Genomic DNA, 27,314 nt, shown 5'->3' on the forward strand with positions numbered 1-27,314 from the left:
GAATGCTAAATGGAAGAGTAAACTAAAGGCCTCGTTTTGCTCATCCAATAAAACCAATTAGTTGCAATGCTCATGACTCAAAACTAGGAAGCTCCAAAGTTCTCCATAACTGGTTGCAGCTAATGTAGTAGTTCTCAGGAATATGAAACGGAAAGCAACCCAAAGCAGCAAGCATTATAAGAGTAGCTGCAGACCCTTCACGGTTCAAGTAAAGTTGGTCTGTTTGCATAATTTATGCAGTTTGCAGGAGCCAATAATTACATTCTTCTCCATCCAGGCTTGAAGATTGTCTTCTGGTTTCTCTGGAAAGTGGCTGAAACAGCTGGGTTGTGCTTTATGTGTACTGTTGTTGCCGTGTGTGTGTTGGTCCGGGACAGAGAAGCAGCGTTGTAGGTTTTCCATTGTAAGGATGCAATCCAGATCCTTTTGGAATTAACCAAAGAGCTCTCCCAGAGCTTTTAAATTGTTTTGCTTTCCAACAGTGGCGTAGCGTGGGGGGTGCAGGGGGGGCCGGCCACACTGGGCGCAACATCTGGGGGTTAGGGGGCGCAAATCCATGGGTTAGGGGGCGCAAATTACTTGCCTTGCCCCGGGTGCTGACAACCCACGCTACGCCACTGCTTTCCATGCCATGTTTTACTGGAACAACTTTGCAAGGTAACTGCTGCTGTTCGCTCAAAGCACATGGGCTGGGTAAAAATAAAATAATAATAACAACAATAATTTCTTCAATAGGATTTATGGCAATGCCTTTGGTTGTCAGCTGACCGGGGGCGGGGGATAAACCCCGGTTAATTCCTGCATGTTTAACAACCCCATTGCAAACAGAAATTAACAGGTTAAGCACAGCCTAATCACACATCGAGCTGCTGTTAAAGGCACAGGGGCAGGTTAAAATGTGCAAACCCTAAGAATTAATGGATCTAAACTGATGGCTTCTCATAATGATAATGTCGGCATGTCAAGGCCAGCATCTATGCAAGGAAGGGGCTGGCTCACCATATCACAAAAGCATGTAAAGAAAAAAGTGAACATAAGAGACAGCTAGAACCTTGTACAGACTATCTGCAGCATGTTTGGAAAAGAGGAGTTTGTGGCATGTAGAAAATGTGCAAACAGAACTCCTTAATCGTAGGCAGAGATATGGGCCTTTTTTCTCATAATGGTAAAGGGACCCCTGACCATTAGGTCCAGTTGTGGCCGACTCTGGGGTTGCGGCGCTCATCTTGTTTACCTTCCCACTGGAGCGGTACCTATTTATCTACTTGCACTTTGATGTGCTTTCGAATGGCTAAGTGGGCTGGAGCAGGGACCAAACAACGGGAGCTCACCCCGTCGCGGAGATTCAAACCGCCGACCTTCTGATCGGCAAGCCCTTGTCTCTGTGGTTTAACCCACAGCGCCACCCATGCCCTTATTTCTCATACTACACTTTGAAAAAAGAAAATCAGTGGCACGTTTGATTTTTCTGGGACAAGTGCTATGTCTAGAGCGCTCATCCCCTGCCCCCCCCCACTTCAATGCCTTTTTAAAGTACCGTAGTCTTGACATTAGTAGATTGATCTTTGCAGTGGGGAGGGCACACAACTACAGCCCTCCAGGTGTTGGATTTTAACCATCATCCCTGCCATTCTGGTGGAGGCTGATGGGAGTTGGAGTCCCACAACATCTGTAGGTTCACAGATCAGCCACACCTGCTTTTTATACTTAGGTTGGCATAAGTGTCTGTCTCGGGAAACAATGGAGCGCGCCTCTGGGGGTGAAGTCAAACCACTAGGGGAATCACAGCGCCCGAAGGGACCTTTCTCCAGGGTGCAAGCTTGGACAGTGTGTGTGGAGGTCTTGGGCTGCCTAGACCACCCTCTCGGCCTCTCTGATGTGGTCCGAAGGAAAGCAAAGCAAGTGATAGATAGGAAATTCAGCACTAGCGTCTGACAAGAATCAAGATCCAGTATTGTGTCTGCTGGTGCCACACCTTTTCCTTCACTCTTTTTGAGGTCACTTTGCCCTGCTTCACAGTTCTGTGATTTTGCAGCTTTGCTTGGTTTCTGCTTGTTGCCATGTCCCTCTGGCCCAGGCTGTTCCCTTGGATTCGGCTAGATAAAGCATGCACAGACTTGGATATGCCTCCATTTCAGGGGCCTTTGTCTGGGGAAATGATCATAGAATCCTAGAACTGTAAAGGTAAAGGACCCCTGGACAGTTAAGTCCAGTCAAAGGCGACTATGGGGTTGCGGGCAGTGCTCATCTCACTTTCAGGCCGAAGGAGCTGGTGTTTGTCCACAGACAGCTTTACAGGTCATGTGGCCAGCATGACTAAACCGCTTCTGGTGCAACAGAAAACCATGACGGAAACCAGAGCGCACGGAAACGCCGTTTACCTTCCCGACGCAGTGGCACCTATCTACTTGTGCTGGCGTGCTTTCAAACTGCTAGGTTGGCAGGAGCTGGGACAGAGCAACAGGAGCTCACCCCGTCGCAGGGATTCGAACCTCCAGCCTTCTGATTGGCAAGCCCAAGAGGCTCAGTGGTTCTTGAGGATCAAAACAGAGAGCAAAGGTTGGTGGACTTGTAAAAGGGCAAGAGAGTATTGGGAAATAATTTATAATGAATTGAAAAAAATGTTTAAAAGTACTTTCCCAAAAAAACCTAGAGTCCTTTTAGTTGGGGATAATCCAGATGGAAATTCACAGGGGTCAAAAAAGACTATTTATGTATGTTGCTACTACTACAGCCCATGTTTCGTTAGCCCAAAAATGGGAAACAATTGAGGTCTCAACTAAAGAATAATGTCAACTTAAACTGACGGAATATGCACAGCTTGCAGACTTAACATAAACAATAAGAGAACAAGAGGAACATACGTTTAAAGGAGATTGGAAAATGTTTACTGAATATATGGGTGAAAACTGTGTGCACTTTAAAATGCTGGCAGCATTAAGATAAATTCAACTGTGTAGATAAGTTTTGATGGATGTAATAATGGAATACCAAATGGTTTAGTTTATGTAAAACATGCAGGGATTTATGGCATGCAAAATGAACCATGGAAAGAAAGGAAGTCATTAGTCATTGATAATTTTAAGGTGGTTTAAATGAATATTCTAAAATGTAAAACTGAAAAACTTAATGAAAATTATACAAAAACAAAACAGAGAGCAAAGGAGCGAAACGGATTAGGCAAAACCAGCTGCGTCAGCCACGCAGGAAACTGGTACTGCAGCACGATCGGGTGCGAAACCCAGCAGATCTTCAGCTCTCTCATTTGCATAACCAAATTGCTCCCGACGTAATTAAGCACCTGCATGTTTGACAGCGTGCTGCTGGCATTCCTCCGCGCAAACTTGCTCGCGCTGAAACGAAGTGTCCCTCATCCATCTTCCCGCAGAGTGTCAAAACGCTCGCCCCATCCACGGCGCAAACGCGCAAAGCTTGCAGGAACTGGCAAGTGGAAATCAATCATCGGCTGCACTTCCCCGGCTGAGGCGGAAAGGGGGCGGCTCTTGCCCGGCTCTGCCGCCCGCCCGGCTCCCTTAAATAAAAAGGCGCACTTCCCTCTCGCACAAACAGCTGACAAGCAGACAGAGTCATATGACCGCCAGCCAGGAAATCGCGGGGCAAGAGCAGAGATGTTGTTGAAACTGCCGCAGGCGATCGCGCTGTTTTCTCTGGCCACTTTGGGCTCAGGTGAGTTTTAAGGGGAACTGACCTCTGCAACTCAGTGCCTGGCTTTTTCGTGTGCGTTGTTTTAAGCTCTTACTAGAGGGGAAGTGCCCGATTGAAAACAAACCACTATCTGACTTCTAGAAGACATCCGAGGGCAACCCTCTTTAGGGAAGTTTTTAATTGTTGACGTTTTATCGCGTTTTTAATATTCTGTTGGGAGCCGCCCAGAGCGGCTGGGGTATGAATATTTGTTGTTATTATTCGCAGTTAAACTGAACTGTAAATGCACGCTTACTTATTATTTCCCAGCTACTTACATCTCTTTGGAAGCAGGGTTCACTGGTATCCATGGGCATAGCCAGGATTTATTTTTATTGGGGGGAGGGCAGGATTTCTGTTAGGGGAGGCAGAAGCGAATTATCTGTAATGCAAATTAGTTACTTAAGCATTTTCATTTATTTACTTGATTTAGGGGGAGGGCAGCTGCACTCCCCACCCCCCGCCCCGCTACACCCATGCTGATATCTTAAGGAATTTGCTTCTGGCTTGCATTCTCCCGCCCACCGTCGCAATCCTGTACGCTGGGAGTGATACCTGTCGGATTCAGTGGGGTTTGCTTCTGGTTATAGGATCATGGGTGTAGCCAAAGGTGGGGGCAGCTGCCCCCCCTCAAGAAAATAAATAAAAATACTTAGCTAAAAGTAGAGATTTTGACAGATTTTTCCAAGCACTTGGGGTCAAAAGAAAGTAATTTAAAACAACTGTTGTTGAGACATTCCATCCCAAATCTGCTAGACCAGGGGTCAGCAACCTGGGGTCAGTCAGTGTGGTGTAGTGGTTAAGAGCTGTAGACTCGTAATCTGGTGAACTGGGTTCGATTCCCCACTCTTCCACATGCAGCTGCTGGGTGACCTTGGGCCAGTCACACTTCTCTGAAGTCTCTCAGCCCCACTCGCCTCACAGTGTGTTTGTTGTGGGGGAGGAAGGGAAAGGAGAATGTTAGCCACTTTGAGACTCCTTCGGGTAGTGATAAAGCAGGATATCAAATCCAAACTCTTCTTCTAAGGCCCATGGGCCGGAACTGGCCCATGAGTCGCCCCCAAACCAAATTGCCCGCTCGCGTTCTGTGCTAAAATCGTGGGTGCATGCGATCCAGCCCATGGAGGGATCTCCGCAGGACCGATCCGGCCCAGGCAAGATAAACTTTGCTGACCCCTGTGCTAGACAGAGCCAGACAGAGGAGGAAAACAGCTGTCTGCCCTCCTTAACATCGGTCCTGGGTATAGGATTGCACAATGAGTTTGCTTTTACAGAGAAGCTCTTTCTGCCTGGTGGCCTTGATTACTTTCAAGCCAGGCGATCTCTGCAATGGTTCAGATGCTGATCCCTGCAGCTCTCTGTAGTGAAACACACTGGTTGGAACCCCTAAATGGATGCGTTGGTTATCCTCCACCTGACCCTCTCTGCCCACCCAGCCCTTGTCTCTGCATGTGCAGATGCAAAAGGAGCATGAGGCCCCTGAACCTGTAATGTCTGAATGGAAGAAAAGGAATTTTAGGAGGTCCAAACTTACCGCATTGTAGTATTTATGCAACCTGTTAGGGAAAGAAGAGCTGAAATCCCCTTGTGTGTACCACAACTAAAAGTGCAGGGATGATGTCCTCTTTTGCAGTCTAACCCTGTAGCTTTCAGAATTGCAGGGGTAGTCTTTGTGGGGGGCAGTCAGATGTTATGGGACTCCAGTTCCTGGCAGCTCCAGCTAATACGGCCAGAGCTCAGAGATGGTGGGAACTTGGAGCCTAAAAGAAAATGCAGGGCACCATATTGAGTATCCATACTACAGTAGGCAGTTTTCATGATTCCCCCTGCTGCATTAGCCAACACATGAATGGGGAACTGTGGCACCCCAGATGTTGACCTTTAACTCCTGTTGTCCTTGATCATTAGCTATGTATCTATCTCAACAGTAAAAGACATTAGAGCAGGCTTCCTCAACCTCAGCCTTCCAGATGTTTTGGGACTACAACTCCCATGATCCCTAGCTAGCAGGACCAGTGGTCAGGGATGATGGGAATTGTAATCTCAAAACATCTGGAGGGCCGAGGTTGAGGAAGCCTGCATTAGAGTGATGGGGGTACCAGAACAAGGGTGTTCTGGTGGTGGCCCTGTGATTGCGGAATTCATTCCCCATCTTTGACCTTTTTAATGTGACAGTCTTCATTCATGTCCATTGTTGTACTGATGACTTCTGCTCATTTTTATGGGCAGTAATCCAGTTTTTAACTCCACGTTGTTCGTTACATGCTTATACTTTGCAATTAGTGATAGGAAGGTTCCCTTAAAAGGCAGTCTACAAATCAGTCAATAAATCAGAAATAAATGTATGTGTGAAAGTTCTGCGTGTTTGCAGGATTTGCCCTGTGTTTTCAAAGTGACCATCCTGTGCATTCTTCATGGGAGTAAATCCCATGGAACACAGGGAAATAAAAAGGCATAGAAACACACACAGGTTACATCTTTTACTCTCTGGGACTAAATTTGTCAAACTTCCACCTGCCCTCTTGGATTTAACAATTAACTGCATTCAACAGGGGATTAGATTCCTAGCATAGAGATGGAGCGATGGCTGGCTCTGGCTGAATTTCTGCTGAAAGAATTCATAACAGCCACGTGAGAAAAAAGGTGGCACCGTTTTCTGGGAGTAGTCCATTCGCAACCATAGCTTTACACCTACAGATGGGTGGGGAGCCTGCTCTCACCCAGAGCAGTTGCATTGACTGTTGTGGCATCAGTTTCTGGAGGAAGGCTGAATCCTATTGGTGGAATGCAGTGAGTGACAATCAAGGTTTTATTGGAAGCCTACATGGCAAAAACTTGCCTAGGAGCTGGTTTCCACGCCTGTGTTTATCAAGCTGTGTGCTGCAGTTAGTGGGGCGAGACTGAAATGTGACAACCCTTCCTGTTTGCTGAAACAGCTCCACACCAGGCCACCTGATGCAGTAATGGCTTCCTCAGTCTCGGCCCTCCAGATGTTTTTTGGCCTACAACTCCCATGATCCCTAGCTAGCAAGACCAGTGGTCAGGGATGCTGGGAATTGTAGTCTCAAGTCATCTGGGGGGCCAAGGTTGAGGAAGCCTGATCTAGCAGGACGAGATGGTAAAATGGGTCTGCAGATGGAGAGCTGCACCACTGAATGTTGTGTGCGTGATCTCTGCAAGCAGAAAACTAGAACAGCAGGGAGATACAGAACGTTTATCCCCGATGTGTTCGATTTCATCTAGGGAGTTCTTAAGAGGAGGAGCATTCAGAAATGCCCTACATGCAGTTCGAAGTACAGTGGTACCTCAGTTTTCGAACATCTCTGTTGACGAACATTTTGGTTTTCAAACGCCGTAAACACGGAAGTAAATGCTTCGGTTTTCGAACATGCCTTGGAAGTTGAACATGCCACGCGGCTTCCGCTGAGTGCAAGATCCTGAGGCCTAGCTGTCGGCTATAGAGTTTTTGGTTTTCGAACGTTTCAGAACTTGAACGGTCTTCTGGAACGGATTCTGTTCGAAAACCGAGGTACCACTTTAGTAAGTCCAAAGTGGTAAGAAGTCATTTTGCCACCTCATTTCTGCTGGATGTGTGAACCAGACCACAACCTCTTACTCACATCCATTTTCATTTCAAAATGCATAAATTTATTCAGGTATGTCCCAGAGTAACAGTGCTCTGGAATGCCAGAGGAAAAATACATAGCTTCCCGGGGTGTAGACAGAACATCCACTTCCTCTGAGTAATGTGACAAATTCTGAGATATAATCCAAGCGAGACTGTTAAGTACACAGCTGTGGGGGTGAAGGTCAATTAGTTATCTCCTTTTCCTGATTGGTTGTGCATAGAATATCCTAGCTGTTCACAAGACTTTACGGAAAGAGCCATAGGCTGCTTTTGCCGCCCCTCTCTTCAGCTAGCAATGTTCTTGAAATGTCCAGTGCCAAGCTGAGGTGACTGCCCACCCAAGTCATGGTTATTTGCGCTGATGTACAATGGGACTTGCCCCCCTTCTCCTTTCCCTGTGTGTCCCCTGCACCATCCCCAAATCTACTCCAGAGGAACCCCCCAAATATATTTAGGTGGCTTGGAGGAGAGTGGGAGGTTGTTCTGTTGCGCAAGCAGAAATCCTTACGGTGAATGTTCACCTTAGCGCTGTGTGGAATACAACCCAAATTATTGCTTTAAATCAGGCGTAGGCAAACTCCGGCCCTCCAGATGTTTGGGACTACAATTCCCATCATCCCTAGCTAACAGGACCAGTGGTCAGGGATGATGGGAATTGTAGTCCCAAACATCTGGAGAGCTGGAGTTTGCCTATGCCTGCTTTAAATCACACCAAATAACCTTTTGCAATGTAGCCTTGAACGTCTCTAAGAGTAGGCCTCTGGGCTTCTGCAGATACTCTGACCTCAGCCTTGTGGTTTGTCTGAATTGCCTAAGAATCCTTTGCGAGGGCGTGTCTAGTAATTTTTCAGCGACGATCTGGCATGCAACTGCTTTTATGGATTCGAGTTGCACTGTACGATAGCAGCCTGACCCATTGCACAAGTAGCAGTTTCTCAAGAATCATTGACACAGTGATAGAAGAAGCAGCTTTGTGTGTTGAAATGGGCTGAACATTGATCTTGGTAAAGTCATACCTTGAGTTGAATGTGCTTCGGCTTGAGTGCGTTCGAGTTGCGCTCTGTGGCAACCCGGAAGTAACGGTCTGGGTTTCGCCACTTGCGCATGCGCAGACGACCAAAATGACGTCATGCGCGGAAGCGGCAAAACGCGGCATGCGCAGACGCGCCGTCGTGTCTTGCGTTCCGTTCGGGATGCGAACGGGGCTCCGGAACAGATCCCGTTTGCATCCCGAGGTACCACTGTACTGGAGTCAAAAGGATACCTGTCCATATTTATTATGTCATGCACCACCTTTCTATAAAGTGTAGCAACCGGTGTTTTTTCTCCTCCTCCTTTTCAGCTGTGTATTTAGAGGAACCAAAAGAACCGAAGCAGGCATGGGGGTATGTCACTGTCAGGCCCAACGCCAGCATGTTCTGGTGGCTGTACTATGCCGACAGCCCTGCGAAGAATTTCACGCAGCTCCCTCTGATCATGTGGCTTCAGGTACGTTCGGGCAGGATATGGGGTGTGATTTGCAGAAGGATTATGCTATCAGTTTACTGTGGCAGTCAGCAGCGGGTGGCGCTGTGGTCTAAACCACTGAGCCTTTTGGGCTTGCCGATCAGAAGGTTGGCGATTCCCTGTGACAGAGTGAGCTCCCATTGTCCTTTCCCAGCTCCTGCCAACCTAGCAGTTCGAAAGCACACCAGTGCAAGTAGATAAATATCGTATTTTTCGCTCCATAAGATGCACCTAAACATAAAACTCACCTAGTTTTTAGAGGAAAGGGGGAAAGCCCATTTTTTTGAGGATCAGCTCAAAGTTGTTGAGCTTACTTTGCAAAGGGAAAAAATCCTGTTTTTATAGGGTTAAACTCACAGTTCTGCAGCTTCTTTAGGAAAGGAAAGGGAGTTGTTTCTACAGTTTCCAGACATATAATCTAATCAGCCAATCACATGTCGCTGGGGAAACGAACAGCCTCCGTCTGCAGAACATTCAACAATGGAGGCCTGGGCAAGGGGCCGGGGCCGGAAAGGGAGCCAGCGATCAATCACACATTCGCTCCATAAGATGCACAGATATTTCCCCTTACTTTTTAGGAGGAAAAAAACGTGTCTTATGGAGCGAAAAATACGGTAGGTACCGCTGCGGCAGAAATGTAAACGGCATTTCCATGTGCTCTGGTTTCCGTCACTGTTTTCTGTTGCACCAGAAGCGGTTTAGTTATGCTGGCCACATGACCCGGAAAGCTGTATGTAGACAAACACTGACTCCTGAGAGTGGAGATGAGCGCCGCAACCTCGTAGTTACCTTTGACTGGACTTAACTTGTCCATAAATCCGTTACCTTTTACCTAGGTCCTAGGACATTGTTATAGATCAGTATATTGTGATGTTTTAGCTAGTGAAACATCACAATGTTGAAAACCAGATATCGCCCAGCCCTACTGGCTGATGTTGGACTCCAACTCCCATCAGCGCCAGACTGTAAAGCCCAATGGTCAGGGATGATGGGAGTTGTAGTTTAACATCTTGCAGTGATTGCTGAGGAAACGCAATCCATGTTCAGCCATAGGAGAAACCATCTACCTCTGATGACCTGCTTCACAGGGATTTTGTGGAGACAAAGAATGGAAGGGCTATAAAAGGTTTATAATCTGTTTTTCTCTGCTTTTTTCCCTAATCTGTGTGGCTTCACAGGGTGGCCCGGGGGCTTCGGGCTCAGGATTCGGAAACTTTGAAGAGATTGGCCCTTTAGATAGTGATCTAAAGCCAAGAAAGACAACTTGGGTATGTATCATGGCTTGTGACTAGAAGATTCATTTCCTACCTACCCACCCACCCGTTGCTGTCTAAGGAGTTAACCATGCTTGCTCACATGATTATGAGTTTAAGCAGGAAAAAGTGTGTCCCATGGAATTTAATACGAATGGCTCTTCCAGATCATGATCTCTGCACGTTGCAGTTGATCATACTATATTGCAGTTTCTGTTTCCCGTTTCTGTTTTCCTTTGCCCATACAATATGTGAGCTTTAGGATCCTTCCTGCATGTTTTCATCTTGGAACCAGAGTTGGCACTTATTTTATTTAGTCATTTATTTGTAAAAATATTTGAATACTGCTATATCGCAGAAATGTGTCATCGTGGTTTGCAACAATAAAAAGGAGACTATTTGGAAAATAACTGTAAACAAGTGAAAACGCTAGCAGGATTAAGGTAAATTCAATGGTATAATATATAAAAAAGGAAGAATAAAGGGAGAAAATAAACTAAAAGGACATGTAAGAATGTGCAGGAATGGTGGGGAAATTAAAGGAATCAGGGAAGGGAAGTCGTTGAATGTTTTGTCATAAAAAAAGATATTAATGGTGGAAATATATATTCGAATGTGAATGTGATTTTGGAAACGGTAATAATGAAAATTATATTTTTAAAATGTGATAAAAACCAAACAATGGAAGTTTTAACTGGCTCTGATCCTTTTAAACGAGCCCAACAAACAGAAATGAAGTGGGTGAAACATCATCCTGAGTGAAAAATGGAATTGTAATTCCAGGAAAAGCCTCACTTGCTTAATTTCTGTACATTATGTGGGTGGTAAAAGTCATTGTCAATGTTGTGGTGGTGGTGGTGTGTGTGTGTTTCACAAGATTAGCTAGCCTCCAAGGCTTGTTGCTGCTTATGCTGATAGTCAAAACTTGCAAGCGTACGTTAAAGAGTTTGTACTGTGGCTTTCTTCGTATATATATTTACACACCATCTTCTAAAACCTCAAACGATGCAGTCGAAAAACAATAACCTGGAACAGGAGGGGCAAAAATGGGCTTTGTTTCACGTTTGGCACACCCCACACATTTGCATGCGCACACACATACACACACACAGAGGCTAGGAGCCTCAATGGCACCTCTCTGGAGGCTTCATCTGGGTCCAAAAAACCTGGCTAGCCACACACACACACACACACACACACACACACACACTAGCTACAGCTCTGAGGAATAGTCCACTTATGGGGCATCGAAATTATTTTCCTTGTTTTGCCCAGTTTGAACCTATCTGTTGCAAACATCTGAACCTGATGGAAAAGGGAAATGTGAAAACTTTGGGGAGGGTTTTTCTTTACCAAATGCACAGCCACACTTTGCTCTGTTGTCAAGTCATCTGGAGCCATACTACTGCTTATAGAAGGTTGGACAGTGTTGTCGAAGCTACGAACATGAGTCTGACCAAACTGCGGGAGGCAGTGGAAGGCGTGCTCTGGTCCATGGGGTCACGAAGAGTCGGACACGACTAAACGACTAAACAACAACAACAACATATAGAAGGCTTACTCTGTTTTCTTTTGGTGATGCAGCTGCAGACAGCAAGCTTGCTGTTTGTCGATAACCCTGTTGGCACTGGATTCAGCTATGTGAACGATACGCTTGCGTACGCCACAAATCTCTGCACAGTCTCCACAGACCTGATGGTGGTTCTCAGAGAATTCTTCAAGTCTACGCCCGAATTCCAGGCAAGTAACCAGATAAGGATGGAATAATTTTAAGTATTAGGTAGGAAATGTTACTTCTACAGCTAGAGCTGCAAGTAGTCCACTGAATGGCCACACGAGCCTAGAATCGAGTGTCCACGTAATATAAAAAAATAGAAATTACTTGAAATAAACAAATAGGCCTAGGATTAAATTAAGTTACAGTTAAATAAATGGGATTTAGAATGTTAAGAAAAGTGACTAAGATGGACTATAATTGAAATTGTTTTAGTTTAATAATGATATTGGAAAGCTGTTACTTTTAATTACAAGGAAACTCAGAAGGGAGGGATTTGAGGAAGTCAACCAAGATGTTTAAAAGGTTGGATTTGTGAAGAATTAAGTTTGTTGTTATAGTTTATCTGTTTATTGTTCCCCCTTTCCCCCCCTTTTTTCCTTTTCTCTTTCTTCTTTTTTCTTTTTTTCTGTTTTTGTGTATCATCTTGCTTTGTGGTTTGTGTTATCACGGTGGAAAATCTAATAATTTTATTTAAAAAAAGAGAAAAGAATCGAGTGTCCAACATTTTGAAGTCAAATGTACATACTATGGCGATTACTTATGACACTATTATCTCTACCCACCATCCCTGCCGTGATGTGTGTGACATGAGGTCATTGGTTACATGACAGAATTTGGAAGTATTTTTACTTCCAGTTTGATTAACCACAATTTAGTGTTCCTCCAGACCCCAAACTGCCATTAATCTGAAAAATTGGCAAGTCTTTAAACCAAGGGTTATGACGGTGGGTTGTTGTAACAAACTATACTTGGGATCAATCTCAGTTTAGCGTTCAGACAGAATGCTGAACTATGATGAATCAAAGGAAATACACCGGAAATCGGGAGAGATGGGAGGAGCTCATGTGAGCTCATTCCTGTCCCAATAAGCCATCGTTTTATCATGACATCTGAATGCCCCCCTTGTGTTAAGAATTTCCCCGCCCTGCAAATGACGCTCGATGAAAAGGGGAAGTATATGTCCATTTTAGAATCCCAGTTTTGTGTTTTTAAATTACTAGGCCAAATGACTTTCCAGAAAGGTTTGAGAGTTTCCAAAGCCATTGTAGAGTACAGGGATTGGGGCATGAGAGTCTCAACACTTTGTTTATTTCCTGCTCTTTTGCACTTATTGCCTCACATTTTCTGTTAAGTTGTGGGCGAACATAGCAGACGACACAGTGATTTCTCCAGAGCAGCTCTTTATTTGTAAGCTGGACAGAACTGAGCAGCAAACAGCTCAGCCGACCTGCTTTTATAGGCAGCCGGCTGTCAACATTGTAGCAACAACAACCCAGGGTTTCCCGCCTAAAATAACTGACGTGGACCTGAGTGAAAACTATCTACAGTATCCCCCTGCTGGCCCAGGGTGAGAACTTCAGTACATAACATTTTATCACTTCCTCAAATCGGGCAGCGTGTTTGAGGAAGTCTGAGGAAATCAAATCCCCGCTCAGCTCATTTGGTAACCTTAGGCTGAGAGTGATTGACCCCATCGTACCTCACTGGGTTGTTGTGAGAATGAAATGGAGGAACTAGGTACCCTGGGTTCCTTCGAGATGAGTCGGATGAAATAATATTCTAGTCCTTGGTTTTTCAGAAGTGAAAACCGGCATTCATAAGATCTCATGCACATCAATCCAATTTGGTATACTTAGTTTATAGTGGAGGAGTTTTTATCTTTGGAAAGAGAATGTGGCAAAAATCTGATGACCAAATCCTCAGCGGGGATCCTACAGTTCCCATAATTCCTGATTTTGGCCATACCGGAGTTGTTCAGTGATGTATATGGTCACTATCCTGTGGTCTTATTTACCCTTCATGATTGCAAATGGAAGTGAAGGCTTTATAATCTGGCCTTGCTCCTCAGAATAGTTCAATTTCCGATGTGTTTGGGGAGGAAGGAAACGCCGAAACTTATTTTTGTCTGTTTGGAGATGAGGGGCAGGCGAATAGAAGGTACAGTGCTCAAAACCTTAACTGCTTTCATGGGGTTTCTCTTGTAGAAAGTCCCTTTCTACATCTTTTCAGAATCGTATGGAGGCAAAATGGCTGCTGGCGTCGCTTTGGAACTGCATAAGGTACGTGGATCAAACCTTTCCCTGAAGGCGGGGAGGCCATAACTTGTGGCCCTCTAGAGGTCACTGGGCTACAGCTTTCCTCATCTCTGACCATTGGTCATGCTGGCTGTGGCTGATGGAGTCTGAAGGGTGACAGGTTTCCCATCTCTGTGCTAAAGAGATTGGATTCTTCCTTAGCAACATGACTCTTCTCATGGGTGCTAGCTAATAATCATCTGCCACCGTTGCCATCAGTTGTGGAAAACAGTCGTACCTTGGTTCTCAAACACCTTGTGACTCGAAAATTTTGGCTCCTGAACGCCACAAACCTGGAAGTGAGTGTTCCAGTTTGCGAACGTTTTTTGGAACCCAAACATCCGATGCGGGTTCCGCAGGTTCTGATTAAGTGCAGGAAACTCCTGCAGCCAATCGGAAGCTGCACCTTAGTTTTAAGCGTTTTCGGAAGTCAAAGGGACTTCCGGAACAGATTCCGTTCGAGAACCAAGGTACGACTATACTGGCTTCCTCTCTGTTCGCTCTGAAACAGCATCCGAAATCTACAGGCTCTGTTTATAGGTCCATGTGTTCTTGAAGGCGGTACTGTCAAATTGCTGGTGCCCTACTCAAAATATTACATATTATATTGGTGTAGATCTCATTTTACACAAACTCTTGTTGACTTTTTTTTTCTTTTTCAAAGGCTGTTCAAGCTGGGACCATAAAGTGCAATTTTCTGGGTGTAGCGCTTGGCGATTCGTGGATTTCTCCTCTAGGTATGTTAATGGGAGTCTTGAGAACATCTCTCCTGTCCTCCTTGTAATCAGGGATTTTTTTCAGCCGGAGTGGATTTACCTGACTGTTAAGGAAGTCTATTGCATCATGGAAACTCGTGATTTTTCTTTTTTACCCTTTAGATTCTGTGATTTCCTGGGGACCTTACCTTTACAGCACTGTAAGTGTTTACTCGGTCCATGCTTTTTGCAGTTAGTTTTTTACTTTTTCATGAGAACCATCAGATCTAAGGCCCATCCAGCCCAGAATCCTAGTATTTCCATAGGCAGTTGGTCATTTTTCATGTGAAATGCAAAAGCCACTCTCTCTTGTTTGGGCTGCAGTACTCTCAGATGCTAGGGCGGCCCCTTATACTGTGTACACACCATACATTTAAAGCACATTCTCCCGCCCTCCCAAATAATCCTGCAGATTGTCATTTGTTAAACTCTGTGATGAGTAACCTGCAATTCCCAGGATACCTTGTGTTTGTGTGGGGTGCTTTATAGATGTGGTATGTACGGAGCTTCAGGCATCACCGAATAAAAGAGGATTCAGACTTGCATAAGAATTACATGTGCTAGTTTAAGTGTATAGATAAAATTTTTGAAATACACAATATGCCCTACCATAGTGCAGAATACTATGACTTGGTGTGTACCTGGCATTTCTGCAATTAATCCAGAATGCAGCAGCTAGACTGGTGACTGGGAGTGGCCGCCGGGACCACATAACACCGGTTCTGAGAGATCTGCATTGGATCCCAGTACGTTTCCGAGCACAATTCAAAGTGTTGGCGCTGACCTTTAAAGCCCTAAACGGCCTTGGTCCAGTATACCTGAAGGAGCGTCTCCACCCCTATCGTTCAGCCCAGACACTGAGATCCAGCGCCGAGGGCCTTCTGGCGGTTCCCTCACTGCGAGAAGTGAGGTTACAGGGAACCAGACAGAGGGCCTTCTCGGTAGTGGCGCCCGCCCTGTGGAACGCCCTCCTTTCAGATGTGAAGGAAATAAGCAGCTATCTTCTTTTTAAAAGACATCTGAAGGCAGCCCTGTTTAGGGAAGTTTCTAATATTTAATGCTGTATTGATTGGGAGCCGCCCAGAGTGGCTGGGGAAACCGAGCCAGATGGGCAGGGTATAAATAATAAATTATTATTATTATTATTTATTTCTCTGGGTGCTAAGTGTTGATAAGCAACTTCAAGGTCCCTGCTGTCTCTTTTTTATAGTTCTTGATCTTTAACCCATCCTTGGACCACACATCCTTTTGAACAGAGGACGCCTTTCAAATAGAGGGACTGTCTTCTTGAAAGTATAGAGACCTTGTCCTCAGCATATGGCAGGGTGGTCAACACATCTGTCATACGATTTTCATGTATGTTCATTTCCCCTATTTTGCACTGCAGTCTTACCTTGACGATAAAGGGTTAAAACAAGTGACCACGGCTGCCAAGAAGGTCCTTGATGCTATGAATAAAAGGCAATTCAAGCTGGCTACATTGCTTTGGAGTAAGGCCGAAGATACCATAGAGGAGGTAAGCTTTGTAAGGAGTTTGTGTGAGCAGATTAGACAGAGGTCAGCAGTGGCGTAGCGTGGGTTCTCAGCACCCGGGGCAAGGCAAGTAATTTGCGCCCCCTAACCCGTGGATTTTAGCACTCGAGTCTCTTCCGCGCCCCCCCCAGATGTTGCGCCAGGTGCGGCAGGCCCCCCCCTGCACCCCCCACGCTACGCCACTGCTCCCACCACAAGTCTTCAGGACAGCCATCCGAAGGCTGGCGCAGGAAGAAGGTCTCTCCGCCCCACCGCCAGGCTTCGGAGGAGGTCCGAGGACAGTGGGGAAGACGCGCTGCGCTTCCCCGCTGTCCCGGAGATTTCCCTATGGACTTTTGTCTTGCGAAGGGCCGGCCAAACGTGCCCCCCCCCAATGTTGCGCCCGGTGCGGCCGGCACCCCTGGCACCCCCCACACTACGCCACTGGAGGTCAGCAACCTAAGGCCCGTGGGCCGGAAGCAGCCTATGGGGGTTGCTTAACTGACCTATGAGCCACCCCCGAGCTGAGCCGCTTGCTTGGCGAGTCCCCACGCGCCGCGCTAAACCAGTGCAGCATGGCACAGGTACTCTCTTCTGCGGCTCCGGAAATCGCTTCTGTGCATGCCCAGATGCCGGAAATTGCATCTGTGCATGTCCACGATGAGGGACGCGGGTGGCGCTGTGGGTTAAACCACAGAGCCTAGGACTTGCCAATCAGAAGGTCGACGGTTCGAATCCCCGCAACGGCAGTTCAAAAGCACATCCAAGTAGATAAATAGGTACCACTCTGGCGGGAAGGTAAACAGCATTTCTGTGCGCTGCTCTGGTTTGCCAGAAGCGGCTTAGTCATGCTGGCCACATGACCTGGAAGCTGTACGCCGGCTCCCTTGGCCAATAAAGCGAGATGAGCCCCGCAACCCCAGAGTCGGCCACAACTGGGCCTAATGGTCAGGGGTCCCTTTACCTTTACCTATGTCCACGGTGCTGGAAATCGCTTCTGCACATGCCCAGATGCCGAAAATCGCTTCTGCAGAGGCACAATTTTAGGCGTCTGAGCATGTGCAGAAGTTATTTCCAGAGCCGCGGATGTGCGCAGATACGATTTCCGGTGTCGCGCTGCAGCAGTCCGGCCCATGGAAGATCTCTGTGGGAGTGATCCAGCCCATGCCCGGTAAGCCTTGCCGACCCCTGGGTTAGTAGTTTTGAAGAAGCAGAGACAGTTTGATGACTGGGTGTAAAGGAGACTCAACTCATGACTTGTGGTAGGGTTGGCATAGGTCTGTTTTTTTTTTGCAAACAGAACCAGGAAGTGTATGTCAAAAAAATCCCTCCACAACTTTTTGGACAATCGCCTTCCTAAAAAAGCTCATTCTCCCCCACCAGAAAGCTGAATTTTGACTTGTCATGGGGGGAAACCCAGAGCTGTATAAAGCTGAGGTGTACTGATGTCTTCTGGTGAGAAGCTCTCATTCTCGCTCTCCTCACTTCATTCTCCATTTTCTTTTCTAGTACACGAATGGTGTGAATTTCTATAACATTCTGACTCAGGATACTACTTCATCCACAGCTGCTGCGTCCGTTGCAAGCGAAACAGTCCCTGTGTGTAAGTTCAGAGGGAAATGCCCTATTTGAGGGCAGGTTTATCATTGCCAGAAATATCTTTGTGCCCCAGGCACATTTCCTCCAACCGTCACATTTGGTGGCAGCCATAGGATTTGGGAATTTCCATGTTTTTCCACGCAAGGCCTCATTTATGGCCTTGGATGCTGCACTGGATCATGTGACTAGACAGGTCATATGACCAAGGAAAGGAAATATTTCTCCCGGGGAATCTTTCCTAGCACCGAATTGCATGATGGTGCTAAGCCATGACTTTTTAATTTGTCTTTTAGCTATTAGTTTTGATTCTACTGACACTTATGGGATGTTTTATTGCCGTCTCATGCTGTCTGATTCCCTCCAAGCTATTGTAGGCTGTTTTTGTTTTGTTGGTTTTTAAATTTTTGGCCTACTAGGAATCGCCCTGCAGTTCTTGCAACTGAAGGGCGAGGATTTAGGCTCTATAATTAATATGCGTCATCTTTCCAGATAAACCGGCTCATGCAGTCTCCAATAAAAGCCTTTCTCTATTTCTCTCCCCTTCTCTTTCCGTAAGTGAAACTATTCCAGCGTCATGTACAACATCAAAGTAAGGACAAGCTGAGTGATTTGATGAACGGGCCCATCAGGAAGAAGCTGAAAATAATTCCAGACCATGTCAGATGGGGAGGTAGGGCCATAACTCTGGAATAAAGCTGAAAATTTCCTGAAAATAAGCGGTATTTTGTATACTCTGATCTCTGGAAAATTGAGGGGGTGGTCCTTTTGATAAAGCAGGCATAGGCAAACTCGGCCTTCCAGATGTTTTGGGACTACAACTCCCATGAACCCTAGCTAACAGGACCAGTGGTCAGGGATGATGGGAGTTGTAGTCTCAAAACATCTGGAGGGCTGAGTTTGCTTATTCCTGTGATAGAGCATTTCCAGTCTGTTTCCCTATAAGTCTTCCACTTTTTGAACTGGATTCTACAGTGGTACATTGGGTTACTAACACCTTGAGTTACAAACACTTTGGCTTACAGACTCCGCTAACCCGGAAGTAGTATCTTGGGTTAAGAACTTTACCTCAGGATGAGAACAGAAATCGCATGGCAGCAGCAGCGGAAGGCCCCATTAGCGAAAGTGGTACCTCAGGTTAAGAACGGTTTCAGGTTAAGAACGGACCTCCAGAACGAATTAAGTTCGTAACCAGAGGCACCACTGTACAAAGAAAGAAATTGCAACCCAGTGGAAAATCCCATCTGTTCGAAGAGCAGAAGTGGCTTCATTGTTGGAGTTGATACGCAGTTTTATTTGCACAGAAAAAAATGGAAGGCGGTCGACTGTTGTTTCTTAAAGTACATGCCACTAGATGTTCTGATTTCTTCTCCAACACATAAAACGTTCTACTTCTCCTTAGCAGTATATCATACTGACTCAGATAACTCAGGACCTGGCCCCATGAGTGGTAAAGCCGCGCTGATTATATTTCCTTTCCTTGCCCCCGTCTCTTAATGTTTTTGCCATCATTCTTCCAGGCCAGTCAAAAGACGTGTTTGCGAATATGGCTGAAGACTTCATGAAGAATGTAATAGATATCGTAGATGACTTGCTAGCAGCCAACGTCAATGTTACTGTCTACAATGGGCAGTTGGATCTCATCGTTTCTACCATAGGTAAGGATATTTCTGGGGGCGCAAGGGTCAGGGGTCAGCAGAGAGAGGGAGGATGACGCTATAGGCAAGGCATCGCATTTTTGAAATCCCATTTGCGTCTCACAGTCATGATAATATGTAGCAAGGTTTCCCAAACTGTTTTCAGACTACAATTCCCATCATCCCTGACCACTGGTCTTGCTAGGTAGAGACGAAGGGAGTTGTAGTCCAAAAACAGCTGGAGACCCAAGTTTGGGAAACCTTGGTAGAAGTGTTAAACTTGCTTGCTAAGGAGTTCAAATACTTGCTGTGCCCCATTCTGAGACTTCACCAGTCGTTACTCCAATGTTTTCAAAGCTTTAAGATCTAGAAACTTACCGTATTTTTCGCTCTATAAGATGCACCAGACCATAAGACGCACCTAGTTTGGGGAGGAGGTAAACAAGAAAATAAATATTCTGAATCTCAGAAGCCAGAACAGCAAGAGGGATCGCTGCGCAGTGAAAGCAGCAATCCCTCTTGCTGCTCTGGCTTCTGGGATAGCTGTGCAGCCTGCATTCGCTCCATAAGACGCACACACATTTCCCCTTATTTTTTAGGAGGCAAAAAGTGAGTCTTGTAAGGCAAAACATGCGGTAATATTTGCTTCCTCCCACCTCCTGCAACTGTCTGTCAACCCAGCATATGAGGAGCTGCAAACATGTGCAATTCTGATAAGCCATTCAGGCTGAGTTCTTGCAGTGTGCAGTTGATAATATACACAACTGACTGGCTTTCAGGGCCTGTTTCATCACAAGGCAATATGATCAATGCCCTGAGAACACAGATTGACTAGTAGCCATGAGAACTCAGGCTTCTGGAAGCATGCTTGAATGCCTGCCCAAATATTTGGATTATAACCAGGTTGCCTTGTCCTAGGCTAAAACAAGAACTTCTGCAAAATGTACAAAACCTATACAGTGGTACCTCAGGTTACAGACGCTTCAGGTTAAAACTCCGCTAACCCAGAAATAGTACCTCAGGTTAAGAACTTTGCTTCAGGATGAGAACAAAAATCGCACAGTGGCAGCAGGAGGCCCCATTAGCTAAAGTGGTGCTTCAGGTTAAGAACAGTTTCAGGCTAAGAACGGACCTCCGGAACAAATTAAGTTCTTAACCAGAGGTACCACTGTAGTCATACCTCGGGTTACAGACGCTTCAAGTTGGCGTTTCTTCATGTTATGGACTGTCGAAACCAGGAAGTACCGGAACGGGTTACTTCCGGGTTTCGGCGGCCACACATGCGCAGAAGTGCCAAATCGCAACCCGTGCATGCGCAGACGCGCCTCTGCGGGTTGCGAACGTGCATCCCGCACGGATCATGTTCACAACCTGAGAGTCCACTGTATTCAAATATCCACTTTTATGTCGTTATCTCTTTACACCTAAGGCAACATGGTTTGTGGAGACCTGACTTGGGAACAAGCTTGCTGGCTCAGGTTTGCATTTAAGATGCAAACAACCTGCCAGGAAGAGGTGAATCCGCAGCAGCAGCCAATTTAGAAAAGTAATTTTGAAGGCGGTTCCAGAGACTATAATTGTTAGTATCAGGAAAGACAGGGTGGAGACGAGAGGCGGTGACTGTAGAAGTCACAGGCATATTCTGTGTGCACGCGCCAGTTGCTTAGAAATGTCTCAAACGTTTCCCTGATAGTGTCATGGTTCTCCTCGGGTAGTTGACAACCCACCTTTTTGTAACATCTCATCCTGTTGCCTGTTGAGTCACTCTATTTCAATATTCCTCCCCTTGGTTCCTCATTCTGGTTTGGATTCAGTGCCAGTCGGTAGTGTTTCTTGCACGAGTGCTCTGTCCTCTGTCACTCAGTACAGCCATGAAGAGGAGAATGCAGTTTGTAATGTCCAATTCCAAACTACAGTTTCTTAACAATTCCCTCTTGCCTTCCTAAGATACTGGACTAAGAAACAGTGATTTGAATGTGCTATAAACATGCAGCACCAGATGGCGCCAGAGAGCAGGAATTTTTTATACGCCCTTTTCCATAGGGTTGTTTATTTATTTTTTGTTATAATCTAATTTCTGACTTATTTATTGTGGTCCCCCCTGCCCGTGTGTAGATCCACCCATTGTCAAGACCGGGCATAGGCAAACTCGGCCCGCCAGATGTTTTGAGACTACAATTCCCATCATCCCTGACCACTGGTCCTGTTAGCTAGGGTTGATGGGAGTTGTAGTCCCAAAACACCTGGAGGGCCAGGTTTGCCTATACCTGTACTAAGGGAGGAACAGAGATGTATGCCGCAGGGTTAAAAGAAAAACAAGTTTCTATGCCAGGCATAGGCAAACTCTGCTCCCTCGGCCTGAAAGCGAGATGAGCGCCACAACCCCATAGTCGCCTTTGACTGGACTTAACCGTCCAGGAGTCCTTTAACTTTACCCCCTTTCAGGCTTCCTATGGAGCTCTTTTTTGTTCCTTTAAATTGATTACAGTGGTACCTCGGGTTACAGACGCTTCAGGTTACAGACTCCGCTAACCCAGAAATAGTACCTCCTGTTAAGAACTTTGCTTCAGGATGAGAACAGAAATCAGGCAGCGGCAGCACGGCGGCCCCATTAGCTAAAGTGGTACCTCAGGTTAAGAACAGCTTCAGGTTAAGAATGGACCTCCAGAACAAATTAAGTACGTAATCAGAGGTACCACTGTATATTGATTATTGCAGGGCTGGGGGGAAAGTGTGGTATTCCAGGGTCTTCTAAAACAGGCAGAAAAACCCAATAAGGACATTTCCCGCTACCGCCACCATTTTTTGTGGAGTGTGATGTCTGGCAAAACCTCTCTCTTACATGAGCATTTTCTCTCTCCCCCTCAATTACCTGTTTAGGCCAGGAAGCATGGCTGCGGAAACTGAAGTGGCCCATGCTGAAAAAGTTTACTGCGCAAAGGTGGAAGCCTTTATATGTAGGATCAGAATCCACAGCGACGGCCGCTTTCCATAAATCCTACGAAAACCTGGACTTTTTCTGGATTCTGAAAGCTGGGCACATGGTAAGTTAACTCGTATGCCTTGGGAAAGAAACAAAATGGAATATAAAGGAGGCTTGATTGCTTTAAATTGGATGCTCCTGTTGCAGTCTTTTCAAGGAGTTACTTTGTTGGCAGTCGCAGTACATCATTTTTGGGTGCAATGACTCGGAGAGCAGGGATTTAGCACCGTATGGAGAATCTTCACTTATGCTCCCGTGCAAGGTGCCAAAGGAAATAATTATAATAGCCATCTTAATATTTCACAGAACAAGGAACATGGAACAATTGAGTTGAAACCTTTTATTGGTCCAGCTGGTTTTATAAAATACTGCTAGAAGCTTTCAGGCTGCCAAGTATCTTCCTTCAGGCCTGTGTGTTTAAGAGAGAGAAATACATAAAAACCAATAGGTTATATGTGACCAGGCTTATAGTCATAACAGTTCCACAAAAAGGCACTTGAAATAGGGCTGGGGGCTGTTTATCATCGAGCCAAGGCTAGGCTACTTCTGGTATGCAGGTGGCGCTGTGGTCTAAACCACTGAGCCTCTTGGGCTTGCCAATCAGAAAGTCGGCGGTTCAAATCCCTTTCGACGGGGTGAGCTCCCGTTGCTCTGTCCCAGCTCCTGCCAATCTAGCAGTTCGAAAGCACACCAGTACAAGTAGATAAATAGGTATGGCTGCAGCGGGAAGGTAAACAGCATTTCCATGTGCTCTGGTTTCTGTCACGGTGTCCCGTTGCTCAAGAAGTGGTTTAGTCATGCTGGCCACATGACCTGGAAAGCTGTCTGTGGACAAACGCCGGTTCCCTCGGCCTGAAAGCGAGATGAGGGCCGCAACCCCATAATCGCTTCTGACTGGACGTAACCGTCCAGGGGCCCTTTATACTTCTGGTACCTGCCTGGGCCTGAATAGGAACTACAAAGGATGAAAGGGAAAGGGAAGCGAACACAACTGCTTTGTCCTTAAGGGGCCATGTCAAAATGACTAAACCCTGTAGGTAGTTAGGGAAAATCCTGAAATCACCAACTGCCAGCAAGAGACAAATCTCTTGATGTCGCAGTAGTTGCTGCAGTTCTGTTTCTTACAGTGTGGAAGCGTGGAGCGGGCACAATGATGATTGGATAATTTATTCAAGATGACAGGCTCCCATAAGTTGAGACCTTTCATTGGACGATAGTGATATGATGAGATTGCACTGGCCTTTGTTTCTTGGGAATTTTTCAATCCCCTCGTTGCGCTTGAAATCAGTAGGCCTCAGATTTCTCTTACGGTTCTCTACCTACGCCAAAAAATACCGTGTGTGGAGGGGAGGGGAGCCTTACCCTGGCATCTCTGGATCACTGTCTTTAAATGATAGCAAATCCTGAGATGAATAATATTATAGCTGGGGTTTGCCCCCCCTTTTCTTTTCTAAATGACTAATCGTTAGCTGTGCCTACCTGTGACATTCTCTCTAGCTGCTTCTATCATCATCATTATTTATTATTTATTCAGTTTTCATACCACTCTTTATCAAAAGATCCTGGGGCAGTGTACAACATTAGAAACACGTTACAGAACATCCATAATAAAAACAATAAAAAAGCATAGTGACAGACAGACAAATAATAAAAAAGTTAATAGCAGTCCATGCATGCCAACAGGAGTCCTGAAGAATTATTATTCTGGGCCAATGCAATTCTGGGCTGCATCATTAGGAGTATAGCATCTAGATCAAGGGAAGTAATAGTGCCACTGTATTCTGCTCTGGTCAGACCTCACCTGGAGTACTGTGTCCAGTTCTGGGCACCACAGTTCAAGAAGGACACTGACAAACTGGAACGTGTCCAGAGGAGCGCAACCAAAATGGTCAAAGGCCTGGAAACGATGCCTTATGAGGAACGGCTAAGGGAGCTGGGCATGTTTAGCCTGGAGAAGAGGAGGTTCAGGGGTGATATGATAGCCATGTTCAAATATATAAAAGGATGTCATATAGAGGAGGGAGAAAGGTTGTTTTCTGCTGCTCCAGAGAAGCGGACACGGAGCAATGGATCCAAACTACAAGAAAGAAGATTCCACCTAAACATTAGGAAGAACTTCCTGACAGTAAGAGCTGTTTGATAGTGGAATTTTCTGCCAAGGAGTGTGGTGGAGTCTCCTACTTTGGAGGTCTTTAAGCAGAGGCTTGACAACCATATGTCAGGAGTGCTCTGATGGTGTTTCCTGCTTGGCAGGGGGTTGGACTCGATGGCCCTTGTGGTCTCTTCCAACTCTGATTCTATGATTCTATTAATAATAATAGTTTGCAGACTGCCCTATACCCGCAGGTCTCAGGGTAGTTCACAAGATAAAATAAAAATAAAAACGAAAACAACCCCAAAAAGCCCCAGCCACATTGTAAAAGGCTTGGATCCCGAATGCATTGCAAGTCGAACATTTTGGCTCCTGAACACCACAAACCAGGAAGTGAGTGTTCTAGTTTGTGAATGTTCTTTGGAACCCGAACATCCAACGCGGCTTCCGATTGGCTGCAGGAGCTTCCTGCAGCCAATCGGAAGCCGCGCCTTGGTTTCCAAACATTTTGGAAGTCAAATGGACTTCCGGAACGGATTGCGTTCGACTTCCGAGGTACCACTGTGCTTGGACCTAGGAGACCAGGGTTGAAATCCCCTCTCAGCCATGAAGCCGATTATCTCTCAGCCTAACCTACCTCACGCTGCTGATGCAAGGATTAAATGGAGACAGGAAGAAGTTGTCAGGAAAAAGCAGCAATGCAAGAGCGAGCTGCAAAGTGCTGGAATGCAAAACAGGATGTTGATGTTTGGGACTGTACTATTGGAACAAAGGGGCAGTCTATTCACTGTACTGAGCACCGGATGTTAGCTCAGAGTGTCATCTGACCTGTACTGGAAGTACAGGGGTGGAGTTTCTCTCTCTACTGTTGGAGTCTGGAGAGTGCAGACACGTTTCTCTGTACTGCTGCAATGACAGAAATAAAGACATGTAAATAGATTTCTGTCTGTCTCTTTACCCCTCCCTGAGGGAACCAGGGAGAGGGGGGGAGAGGTGTGTCCCTCTCACGCTGAGTGGGATCGCCGATTGGTGACCTTGCCTGTATCCTGCCGGGAGACACAGACGGGGAGGTCAACCAGGATCTCAAGCCGAATGCCTGGAGAATGGCCAGTTACCTCTGACTGCGGCCTGAGAATCTGACAGAAGTGTGTTTGTGTACGAGCTCTCTGGAGAAAAGGTGAAATAAAAACGTAATAATGGAAAGAGAGTAAAGATCACGTTCCTCTCCTTAACAGGTACCAGCCGACCAAGGAGATATGGCGCTGAAAATGGTCAAGATGGTGACCCGCCAATGCCGCTAAGAGAACTGGGGCCTGCTGGCTTGGCTTTCCCACAAGAGCGCATCATGCTGTTGGAATGTTCTCATTGCACACGGAACTTGCGGGTGGGACAGTAGCTCTTCAGCGCGGTGGAGTCTTTTCCCTATATGATACGCTATGCAAGGCATCTTATTTTTTTAAAGCATTGCCCTTCACACTCCTCTGAAACCACAGCCTCTGCCTCCGCGGTACCCCCACTGACCTTCGGTACGATAAAGTAATTCACCGAACATCTGCTTTCTGCACCATCGCCGCTTAAAACGGGTAAGAGCTTAGGATCAACTGAGGTTTGCCGAGCCCCCGGAGGACGAGTGAAAAGCAGAGGCTCTGTTAGACGAGCCCTTCTATTAAACCACGGCGTTTGCTGTGAACGACTCAGGGCAACCTTCTATGTAGAAAACAAAACAAGCCTACAAAATATACTGATTAGGAGCCACTTTGTAGTCTGGCTGGGTGGGGCTGTTTGGCTGACCCCGGAGACAAAAGCCCACGTGGCACCAAAGTGCGCAGGCTTGTAAAATGTGTGGGGTGGGGATGGGGAAATGCAAATTATGATAGGGAAATTTTATTACATCTGATTTTAAGGTGACTATTTTTTATATATATACATATAGACGCATTCAGAAAAGCACTGTTACACAGGCAGTCTGGGCTTGCAGCCCTAGCTTTAAACTCCCAAAGATACCAGTCTTCCTTTTGCAACCTCCTGAAGCTTGATCTACGGCACAAAGGTCTGAAACATGGCCGTGGGCAAACAGGCCACAGCGATCGCAGCATCAGCGCCCCTGTTTTTCACTGTTGATGTGATTGAGGCTACAGTCTTGGGCAGAGGGGCCAGCAATGGCAGGGGACTAGCGGGGAACAGGGCAACGCTTAACCCTTGCACTCCCGCCCAGTTTCCCCACTTGAACTTGACCCAATGGAAACGATCTGAGCAGTAACTCAACCTGTCGTTTAAAAACCCAGCACGACATTGTAATGGTGTTGTGTGTTTTGGGGTAGGTATTCTTTCCTGTGCTTCACGTTTTCTTGTTAAATTGGGCAGCTGGCAGTAAAGGCAGCTGCTACCACCTTAATGAGGACTAGTTGCTAGGCTTGTTTTGTTTTTGCTGTTTACAATCCTTCCTTGAATGAAACGAGGCCCTCAACCAGAAACTCCCAAGGTGGGTATGCAGATCTCTGGACCTTTGTTGCTCTGTGAAATGGGAAGATGAAGGAAAAGCTCTTGCCAGATGCTGCTTTGCGTTGCCCTCTCGTGACTGTCCCGTCGCGCCTGTGCCCTCCCCCCGAGTTTAGAAGTCGATATAGCAGCACCCCAAGATCAAATTGCAATACATCTCTCGAACATTTGTCCAGGAGGAGAGCGCTATGTTTTGTTCAAATATGCCGGATGTTGGAAATGGAAACCATGTTGCTTATTTATATAATGCATGTCTTTCTGATGACTCTGAATAAATAATAAATGGATGGAAGCCA

The 27,314-nt window shown here is 46.2% G+C and overlaps 1 protein-coding gene across 1 annotated transcript; it reads left to right on the forward strand.

Annotated features, from left to right (window-relative positions):
- Positions 1–3,290: 3,290 nt before the first annotated feature.
- SCPEP1 (serine carboxypeptidase 1) lies at positions 3,291–27,314 on the forward strand. Its single transcript, XM_082212555.1, has 13 exons — positions 3,291–3,687; positions 8,676–8,821; positions 10,018–10,107; positions 11,677–11,836; positions 13,859–13,929; positions 14,609–14,681; positions 14,823–14,860; positions 16,087–16,215; positions 17,721–17,814; positions 18,367–18,480; positions 19,328–19,465; positions 22,325–22,488; positions 25,755–27,314. Exons 1-13 carry the CDS (start codon positions 3,306–3,308, stop codon positions 25,818–25,820), a joined length of 1,665 nt encoding a protein of 554 aa, XP_082068681.1. The 5' UTR covers positions 3,291–3,305; the 3' UTR covers positions 25,821–27,314.

This window comes from Podarcis vaucheri (assembly GCF_965113315.1).
Source record: "Podarcis vaucheri genome assembly, chromosome: 2".
Taxonomy (NCBI): Eukaryota; Metazoa; Chordata; class Lepidosauria; order Squamata; family Lacertidae; genus Podarcis; species Podarcis vaucheri.

Coding starts and splice junctions, on each gene's coding strand:
- SCPEP1 (XM_082212555.1), top strand. CDS start 3,306: ATGTTTGACAGCGTGCTGCTGGCATTCCTCCGCGCAAACTTGCTCGCG. Junction 13,930..14,608: donor TCGCTTTGGAACTGCATAAG/GTACGTGGATCA, acceptor TCTTTTTCAAAG/GCTGTTCAAGCTGGGACCAT. Junction 14,861..16,086: donor GACCTTACCTTTACAGCACT/GTAAGTGTTTAC, acceptor TTTGCACTGCAG/TCTTACCTTGACGATAAAGG.